This window comes from Hibiscus syriacus, unplaced genomic scaffold, assembly GCF_006381635.1.
Source record: "Hibiscus syriacus cultivar Baekdansim isolate YM2019G1 unplaced genomic scaffold, ASM638163v2 tig00110505_pilon, whole genome shotgun sequence".
NCBI classification, from domain to species: Eukaryota; Viridiplantae; Streptophyta; class Magnoliopsida; order Malvales; family Malvaceae; genus Hibiscus; species Hibiscus syriacus.
The window spans coordinates 3,214,103-3,224,913 of record NW_024062765.1 but is presented as its reverse complement, the minus strand read 5'-3'; the positions used below and the strand labels follow the sequence as shown (position 1 = coordinate 3,224,913).

Below are 10,811 nucleotides of genomic sequence, written 5' to 3'. Positions count from 1 at the left end.
GAAAGGAGATCAGTTCAGTGAGGGCTAGGGGAGTGGAGAAGGTGTTAAATAAGAGAGGTAAGGTGGGTGGTTGGAAAAGCAGTAAATGAGTTCATCTGCTTTCGTCCAGAGCAGTAATTACTTTATCTAGCACATAACCCAACATCAACCATTCCTTTGCAATTATTTTACTCCCATCTGCGGATGGGGATGCCATGTCAGTTTTTATTCATTTATTTAATTTTTATCTTTCTAAATAATCTACCATAATTACAATATAATGTTTATTCATAATTTTTTGACATATTAATAATTTACATCCTATAAATATAATTGTCCTAACTTAAAGTCTCAATGATAAATAAATTTGTAATCATTTAATAAATTATTAAATCAATTTTAGATAAAATTTTTTTCAATTGAATATAAATAATTTTTCTAATAAAATATAATTGAATATATATAAAGTTATAATAATTATTCAGGTTGCGTTTGAATTTTCTTAATCAATTAATAATGTGAACATTCTACAGATAAAGTTGTTTAAACCTAAAACTTTTAAAAAATAATATTCTCTTTTATCATTAAGATCATTTGATAATTTTTAATATCACTTTTAATTATTAAAATATTAAAATTATGATATTTCCAAAATTTATGTCCGACCTCTTAAACTTAAATTAAAAAAATTGATTTTATCAAATTAGATCACAATTCATTATGTTCAAACAATTTGACCATTCATGCTCACATTAATGGCATTGACATTACCGACTTCATGCAAATGACCGCCTCATTCATATTTCACAGGAATCGATAGATATTAAAGATAAGGTTGACGAGTATTGATGTTTAACCTTATTTCTCATTGAAAATGGTATATGTTTTAAAGATTATTAATTATATAATAATAAAATTTTAATTATTCTTATAGTGTTTTGTGTTTAAATTTGGAATTTTTAGAGATAATAATTATTCTTTTAGTCATTGAGATAACTTAGTTCATGCATTATCATAGTTTTAATATCTTATTAATTAAAAGTGACATTAAGAACTCATCAAATGACTTTAATAGTAAAAGAGAATATTATTTTCTCTAAAAGTCTTTGCATTCAACTTGATTGTGAACTTTTCAGGTACCAAATAATTCACTATAACTCATTAAGAATTTGAATCGAGTCCACTTGATTTGAACATTGACTAAATTTTAATCAAATCGAACTTAAATAATTCGTGACATGTCTTGTTTTATTTAGAACCCTAATAAATAATGTTCCATTAATGAACAATTATGAGAAATCCAATTAAATCCATGCATCAATTTCAAAACAAATTTGGTAATAGTGTGTATAGGTGCGTTGTTGGACAAACCCATGTCTTCACTCCTATTTAACGGCATTTGGGTTTAGTACCATATTAGATTAATATAAGTAGAGATCATATTGAAAATTGAGGCCCAACTAAAACCTAAAAATTAATTTACGACCCAATAATAAACCCAAGTCTAAGTCTATTAAAAATTAATTTAAAGAAATTCACTTCAATTAAATTATTATTTTAAACATCCCATGCAAAATTGACTGCCTAGAACCTGCACATTAACATGCAAAATTAATTTTATTAATATTTGGTAAATAAAGTGATGGTTTCACGGGGCTGATTCAAGTGGTAAACAGCTTGATATCGTTTAAGTAAGTCTCAAGTTCAAGTCATTGTGTATGTAAAATATTTTGGTTTGGAGACTCACTCACCAAAACTAGATCTACAACCTGAATCAATCCAAATTATTTAAGACAGAAGTTTCGGAAACTAGAAGGACACAAAAAAGAAGAAGAAAAAGTTAGGGTTTCAGTGGAACCGAGAGTGAGGAGGAAGTTGAATCATGTGCATTTCGCGTCTCAACGAAATTGCATGAGACAAGGAATTTCACATGCAGACGGCCCAATCAAAGCTTCTTTATTTCTCATTGCTTCGTCATCCTCTATGCAATCACTGGATTTACGCTTCATTTATGCCGCCTTCTAAACCTCTTACAGCTGTCTTTTGCATTTTCATAAAATTCACTTTACTATTATAAATAATAAATTTAAATACTAATATTCAGATTTAATGTGAAGTAAAAATATTTAGTTATTACAATAAACAGCAGTCTTGCTGTCATTATTGGTACATACGCTATAAAATATTAAAAAAACTTCTAAAAATCATTAAAAATTAAAATTAAACATATTGATCAGATAATTTTTTATTGTTGCCCTTCTAATTTCTAAGGTTTTGCCTTGATTAATCCGGACCGGTTTGGGTTACATATATAGTTTTAGTGGGTGAGTATTCCAACGAAGATTTTATAAATATACAAAGACTCGAACTCAATACCGACTTAAACAATATAAAGCTGATTACTACTTGAACCAATCTATTAGTATTTGATACAAATTAAAAACCCCATTAATGGGCTGCCTTTTTAAGCTACATATATATTTAATATGACACGTCTCTAATCCCAATGATTAAATTTATGATTACCTTTTATATTACAAGGGGCACCAACTGTGAAGTTGAGATGTGCTTGAGGAAACTGCAGAAGCTAGAGAGAAGAGAGGTTTGGTCCTCCGTTAATGTTTAGGCATCGATGGAGCAAAGGGCACTGTTGGCGTTAGGGTTAGCTGCATTAATCATAGTAGGTATTGCGGTTGAAGGAGGAGAAGTGAGTTACGATGGCAGATCGTTGATAATTCAAGGACAACGAAAGCTTTTGTTCTCTGCTTCTATACATTATCCTCGAAGCACTCCTCAGGTATATTATATACTCTTTGCTTCCTCCATTTCCTTCGTAGGTTACCTCTTTTCATAAACGTTTAGAGATTCAAGTGTAATTTTCTTAATAAAATAATTTCTTAATTAAAAGTTTTTTCTTTTGTTATTAAAATTAACGTTTAGAAATTGAGTTGACCTCTTCTCGTCAAGCTTTCTTGTTGAATTAGCGAAGAACTTTTTGAGAAATATTAATTCTTACGATATTGGAAACTATTGCTTCGAAGAGAACTCTTATGTTTGGAGTACATGCTACGTTTAATTTCATTTATTTATTTATTTAATAATCAAATCTACCATTCCATTTCTTCACTATGCTTGTGGCCTTTTTTATTTTATTTATTTGATCATGAAAATCAGAATTTCGGGAAAGAGATTTGAGAAACCGGCAAGTTTTCAAATCACATGTTCTTCACCCAATACATTATATCTTTTGTTCTAAAAAATGGAGTATTAATCTTTTTACCGTATCTACCGTATCTATGCTAAGTGGTGGAACTTAGTGATAGAGTTTGGGGTTCAACTTAAAATTTTAAAAAGTTTAGATGTTATATTAAAATTTTCAAAAATTTTAAAAGGTTAAATTTATATTTTCTCAAAAAAATTGGGATCTAACTAAAATTTTAAAATTTTGAAAGGTTTAATGAGAATTTTTTAAAATTATGAGAGGGGTTTAATTAAGAATATTCAAAAATTTTAAAAATTAATATGAATTTCTAAAAATTTTATGGGAGACAATTTGAAATTTTAAAGGTCTACAGTATAAATTTTCAAATTTTGGGGGGCATGGCCCCACTAGTCTTCGTTATATTCCACCGTTGTCTGTACTATTATTTAAATTTAATATTATCAATTAATCTTGTACTAAATCAATTAGAAATTATCAAATAAATAATATATTTTTATTAAAAATAACTATTAGTAATTAAGTATTCCTTAAGTCTCATTAAAATAATTTCTTCTTATTATTTTTAAAAAAATCATTTTAATTTTACTATTATTTAAAATTTATTATTGATAAAAATGTCAAAAAAAATATAATTAAAAATTAGACTTTGACTAAATGAGGTGTGTTGCAGATGTGGGCAGGATTAATAGAGAAAGCAAAGGAGGGAGGAATAGATGTGATACAAACATACGTGTTTTGGAGCCTACATGAGCCTGTACAAGGCCAGGTGTTATTTTTTTCGTATATGAAACCCTCTGTTTTTTGTAATTTCGATTTGGTCATTAGATAATAGCATATTGGTTGGGTAATTTGCAGTATGATTTCAGTGGAAGAGCAGACATTGTTAGATTCATTAAGGAAATCCAAGCACAAGGCTTATATGCAAGTCTCAGGATCGGTCCCTTCATTGAAGCCGAATGGAATTACGGGTAAACACCTACTTATTTTTCTATATATTGCTGACCATGAATTTACCTGAGTAGCTCTTGGTGAGAGAGCTACTCCTCGTAGAGACAATTAAATTACGTAATGAGCCGCGATCGGGCTACGTCTAAGTAGGGATATAAATAAACCGGGCTTGAACGAACAAAATTTTATCCATCTTCGATTAAATTTTTTAATATCATGTTCGTGCTCATTTATTTTCTTTTTAAGGTATACATGTTCAGTTCATTTAGTTATGTTCATCTTCACCGATATTTAAAATGTAAAAAAGAAAAATGAAAATTAAGTAAACGAGCTTATAAATAAATCAATAAATGAGTTAATTTATAAACATAAATGAATCAAAATACATTTATTCATGTTCCTTTATTTGATAAATGAAAATAAAAATTATATTCATACTTATTTATTTAACTTAATAAATAAACCTAAACAACCGATTTAGGAACAGTTAGCTAAACATTTTGTTGATTGATATAGACGTGCACTATGTTAAAGGCATAGGAGACCGTGCCTCGTGGTTGGTGACCTCATGCCATGTGAGTATCCCATGTAGATCGGGCCGCAATTTGTGATGTGCTAGATTAAATGATACGTATTCTTAGGCTCATCGATGTTTGAGCCTCTAGATCTTGGCCAACAGGCTTTTGGCGAATGGATAGTCTTGGGCTGGGTATGTTGATCGGGAACTAACTTGATTCGATGTTAAATTTTGCAGGGGATTACCTTTCTGGTTGCATGACGTCCCAGGCATTGTTTACAGATGTGACAATGAACCTTTTAAGGTGCATTATTTCTTAAGTTTTTTCCGTGTGTGTGTGTGGGGTGGGGGGGTATACTTTTTCAATACATTGGCTGATGCACGATTCATGTACGTCGTACAGATGCACATGCAAAATTTAACCACAAAAATAGTAAACATGATGAAATCAGAAAGCCTATATGCTTCACAAGGCGGACCGATCATACTATCACAGGTAAGGCTAAACCGAAAATTTTAAAAAAAATCGATTCGAATAGTAATACTCATTTAATTATCGTTAAAATAAAATGTAGATCGAGAATGAGTACCAATTAGTGGAAGATGCATTCCATGAGAAAGGACCTCCGTATGTGAAATGGGCAGCACAAATGGCCGTTGAACTTCAAACCGGGGTTCCCTGGATGATGTGCAAACAATTTGATGCTCCTGATCCTATTGTAATTTACTCCCCTCGCCATTTTCTTCTTCTAAAAAAATTGAGATCTTTGTAAATATATTACAATTTGATACACTTGGTTTGTGTGTAGATCAACACTTGCAATGGGATGAAATGTGGGGAGTCATTTCCGGGGCCTAATTCACCAAACAAGCCATGGCTTTGGACAGAAAATTGGACTACTCAGTATGTTTGTTATACGAATTGAGACTTATTAAATTAATGTCATCTAAAATATGAATTATATCTTATTTCTAATTGCCGATGTCATTACTTCCACTGAAAGGTATCAAGCTTACGGTGAAGATCCAATCACAAGATCTCCCCAAGATATTGCTTTTCAAGTTGCTCTTTTTGTTGCAAGGAATGGGACCTTAGTAAATTATTATATGGTATTCACAATTGATATTTATATATCATACTTCCTTGCAACGTGTGTATATATATTTATAATTACATGCAACATTGTTTTGTTTATCTTGTCTCAATTATCAGTATCATGGTGGAACTAACTTTGGGAGAACGGCCTCTGCATTCACAACGACAAGTTACTATGATGATGCCCCCCTCGACGAGTATGGTATGTCTTACACTTTTGATTCACATGTACACTTGAAACATGATACATATTTTATGTTTATTCTTATAAGTTCTCTTGTACACTGTTACTTAAAAAGGTATATAAATCCATCTAGTGAGCTCACACGGTCGTTGTAGGTTTTATTAGGCAACCAAAATGGGGCCATTTGAAGCAACTGAACGAAGCAATTAAGTCTTGTTCAAGTCCTATATTGTTTGGAGCTCAATCTACACTCTCTCTGGGTGAAAAACAAATGGTAATAATAAATTGATTAAAATTTATCGGTTATTATTTATAGTAACTATTTAAATATCTTTAGATTTATCGATAAATCAAGTCAAATTAAATTGTGTTCAGAATTTTTTTAAATTTCTTTTTTAGGCCATTTTCTTACCTTGATTTGATAATATGCACTATTTATATAATTATTAAATTATAATTTAAATGAAAAAGTTGATAGTATTTCCGTCTTTATTTTTGGTTTATTAAAAAAAATCAAATTGTTTTATGTAGGGCTACATTTACCGACGAAATTCAGGAGAATGTGCTGCTTTTCTAGTGAACCGTGACGATACGAAAACTGTTGTTGTGAGATTTCGGAATTTTTCGTATGAGCTCAGTCCAAACTCAGTTAGCATTTTGCCTGATTGCAAGAATGTAGCTTTCAACACCGCCAAGGCAAGCTTAAAATTTTTTTATTTAATTTTTTTTAGATATGAGTATTATACTTATATAAATTTCTTTAATATTCTATAATTTTTTATGTGTTTAGATAAATTTTTAAAAAAAAATATATGTATATATTTATGTCTAAATATGTATCATTGTTCATATTCACATCTTTAAATTTTTTATTTTTAGAAGATCTTTATATAAATATACTTATATTTAATTGTATGTTGAACTTCAAAATAAAATCCAGATAAATGTAGAAAATAATACAAGATTGATAACAACAAGTAAAAAGTTCGATGAACCTGAAATGTGGGAGGAGTTCAGAGACCCCATTCCTAAGTTCGTAGTGACATCGATGAGATCCAATAAATTGTTAGAGCATATGAATACAACGAAAGACAAGTCAGATTATCTTTGGTACACTTTCAGGTATTCTTTCCCTTAATTTCTTAAATTTTAAGTACTCTTAAATTTTAAATACTCCTAATTTCTTAATGTTTAATTTCAGTTATCAACATGAATCATCAAACAGTAAAGCAGTGCTTAAGGTGCAGTCGGCTGGGCATGTTTTGCATGCATTTGTCGATGGTGTTTTAGTTGGTACGTCTACTTTCTACTTTAATTTATTCTTCTGCAAACAGATAAATTAAAAGACTTGTATTTCAGACATGATTCGCTGTCTTGTTTTGTGGTTAATAAGCATAAAGTGGATGTTAAATGTGTTAGGATCCGCACATGGAAATCATAAGAGGCCAAACTTCAGGCTAGAGAACACAATTCCATTAACCAATGGCAGTAACAACATCTCCCTTTTAAGTGTCACGGTTGGTTTACGGGTAAGCCTCTTATCTTTTATATCTCAATTCATTATAATAGGGATATATACATGATTTTATGTTAAAAGAGATAAACTTATAAAACTTTAAGTATGAAAAATTTATAAATATTTTAAGAGGTAAAAATATATTTTCAATAGAAAATGCAAAAAAAAAAAAAAATCTAAAATATTTAATAATTTGAAATTTTAGAAAAGACAACTGTATCCACCCATTCTCTTCTAGATCCATCCCAGATTATCATTATTTATGTTTCACATGACACAGCGTCACAGGAAAGACTTTGTAACAAAAAAATATAGGAAAATATATATCATAGTTGAAAATTCTAAAGATCAAATTAAACAAAAAAATTATATACCAAAATAATAATGATATACAATTTTAAGAATTAACATACCATTTAGAGAGAAGGGCAGCATTTTTTATTTCTAAAGTTTGGCATTTGATGTAAAGGATTCAGGGGCCTATTTAGAGAGAAGGGCAGCGGGGTTACGGAGGGTAAAGATTCATGACATACAAAAGTCTTCAGATTTGACCAATTATCGGTGGGGTTATCAGGTACTCTTATCCTCCCTATTTCAATCTAACACTAATTTTAATTTAATTTTAATATTAAGAAAGAATTTTTTATTTAAATTTAGGATAAAGTACACAAATGATCCCTCAACTATAAGATATTATTTTGTTGAGTCCCTCAACTATTACTAATAAAATGGTCCCTCGACTATAGGGAGTTGTTTTGTTGAGTCCCCTGACTATGACAGTCGTTTAAGATTATGAGATCATATTTTATCATATCTTACTCAGCAAGTTAACATTTAACTCAGATTGCCGTCAATTTTTTAACGAAAAAGGGACGAGTTTGGAATATAATGAATAGTGAGGTGACCATTTTGTAACTTTTAATAGTCGAGGGACTCAACAAAGCAACTCCCTATAGTCGGAGGATCATTTTGTAACTTTTAATAATCGAGGGACTCAATAAAATAATATCCTATAATCGGAGACCATTTGTATACTTTACCCCTTATTTTATTACTTTGCATCTTTAATTTATACCAGTATTCCAATTTTTGGTCCGTATACAGTCTGCATTTGGGTTAACACTGTGATTTGTATAGATTGGACTAATAGGAGAGAAATTACAAATATATACGGACCAAAGCCCAAGCAAAGTTCAATGGACAACTTTGAGTTCTTCTCGCAATCCCCTTACATGGTACAAGGTATATATATATATATATATATATATAAATGTTTTTTCAATTTACACATAAATCCACTTCTTATTAAAAGAACCTTGAAAAATAAATACAATTTGTAAAATTTGATTATTGAAACTTCGAATAGAACCATTGATATTAAAATTGGAAAAATGTGACACAGACTAGATTTGATGCGCCGGCAGAGAACGTATCGCTTGGATTAAATCTTAGGTCAATGGGAAAAGGTGAAGTATGGGTTAATGGACAAAGCATAGGCAGATATTGGGCTTCATTTCTTACCCCTCAAGGATCGCCTTATCAAACTTGGTAAATCCATCTCAATTCTCTTTTATTATAAATATATACCTAAGCTTAATATTTAATAATATTAACCATATATAATTTTAAACTAAATTAGTTTGCATGTACTTTCATAATTTTTAGTAGATTCACATTTTAACTAATTTGTCATTAGATTTAATAATATAATTATTGTTACCAACAACTAGTTGATCTAGTATGATAAGACACTAGATCCCTTAAGCAATGTCAGAAGTTTGAATACTGACGTTTGCGAAAGGAGCTAATTGGGTTGTGAGAGTCGTCAATTCCTTTGCAATACCCGATTAACAAGCGCTAGGAATCGAACCCCTAACTTTGCTTAAAGGATATAATGCGTCATCCCACTAGACCAACTGATTATTGATATCATAATATTATTTTTAATATGTATATTTAACAGTTCAAATATTTTACTTCAAATTAATAGTTTTACATTTTAAATTTATTCAATATACACAATAGAATACAAAATATGATAGTTGAATTAAAAAAATCTTGTAAAATATTTTACAAATGTGTAAAATTAAATTGCTTTAACATCACTACACTTTCATTAAAGGGATGAACATAAAATTTTATGTTACATGGAGACAAACTTATAAAAAAAAAAATATTTTCAACAAAAAAAAAATACAAAGAAAATATCTGAATTACATAGGAATTTAAAATATTTAGCTAACGACTGTCTCCTTCTAAGTCCATCTCTGATTTCATTGTTATATTTTTGTCAAAATGAAATAAGTAAACTATATACTAATATATTATTAAAATTTGTGTGTGTGTTGTATATAGGTATCATGTACCGGGCTCATTCCTCAAACCCAAAGACAACTTGCTCGTCATTCTAGAAGAACAAAATGGGTCGCCCCTTGGAATATCCTTAGATATCATTTCAACCGTTTGAGAAAATTAGATAAATTCTTCAAATATTATTTTTATTTTCTTTACAGATTTACCTCTGCTAAGTTAGGAAAACTGAATATTTTCATTTTTTAATAAATATAAATTTTAGATGAAAAATTATTTTTTAAAAATAATCAATTTTATGGTCTTATTCGACTAAAAAAATTAGTTTCTATTCAAATCATTATATAACTAGACAAAGACACTCTTAATTTACATTTTATTATATAAATGTCGAAACGGTTTTCCGAAAGGAAAAAAAGTTCTCGTTTCGAAATTATTTTTGATGACTCGTTAATGATAAAACGTGGTTCGAGGAGTCACAATCAATATTTGATTAGGGTGTGATTGAACACTTTGTCATTTTAATAAAATATTAAATTTAATTAAAACAACAAACTTGCGGTATGCATTACCAAAATTTGAGTTCGAGAGTTGGTTACGAGTGGGGAATGATTAGCACTCGCACATCGCCCTAAATCGGTACCTAGTCGATTAATTAGTTGTCTTTGCAATGAAATTTACGAGTTCGAGTCTAATTTAATTTAAGATCCCCTAAAAATAATATTCTTTGAATTTTTGGATGAAACATGATAATATTTAATTATTTTCTATCAAGAAGAATCGATCTCTCATGTCTCAAAGCAATCGATTCTTACTCCAATCAAAATAAAGAAATATTCAAAGTTATATTCTAAAGTTCATTATTAATTCAAAATAACAACACCCAAAATAATTTTAAGAGAGAAAATGATAATAATAAAAATTTTCAATCGAAAATAAATGACCTTTCATGCCTTAAAACAATCATTTATTACTCCGATCGAAATGAAGAGATATCACTATTCCGTATTAAAATTCAATATCGATTCGAGTGAAAAC

At 29.5% G+C, this 10,811-nt stretch overlaps 1 protein-coding gene across 1 annotated transcript; it reads left to right on the top strand.

Moving 5' to 3' along the window:
- The first annotated feature begins 2,567 nt into the window (after positions 1–2,567).
- Positions 2,568–9,930, top strand: LOC120130019 (beta-galactosidase 6-like). Its single transcript, XM_039147376.1, has 18 exons — positions 2,568–2,776; positions 3,873–3,968; positions 4,058–4,170; positions 4,905–4,971; positions 5,071–5,163; positions 5,243–5,386; positions 5,477–5,571; positions 5,672–5,777; positions 5,881–5,965; positions 6,103–6,221; positions 6,479–6,643; positions 6,888–7,069; positions 7,149–7,240; positions 7,367–7,476; positions 7,933–8,037; positions 8,601–8,705; positions 8,866–9,011; positions 9,819–9,930. Exons 1-18 carry the CDS (start codon positions 2,612–2,614, stop codon positions 9,928–9,930), a joined length of 2,100 nt encoding a protein of 699 aa, XP_039003307.1. The 5' UTR covers positions 2,568–2,611.
- Positions 9,931–10,811: the final 881 nt, after the last annotated feature.

Excerpts from the sequence above, each read along its gene's own strand:
- LOC120130019 (XM_039147376.1), top strand. The coding sequence starts at position 2,612 with ATGGAGCAAAGGGCACTGTTGGCGTTAGGGTTAGCTGCATTAATCATA. Across the intron at positions 2,777-3,872 it reads ATCCTCGAAGCACTCCTCAG|ATGTGGGCAGGATTAATAGA; the intron begins GTATATTATATA and ends GGTGTGTTGCAG. Across the intron at positions 5,387-5,476 it reads TTGATGCTCCTGATCCTATT|ATCAACACTTGCAATGGGAT; the intron begins GTAATTTACTCC and ends GTTTGTGTGTAG.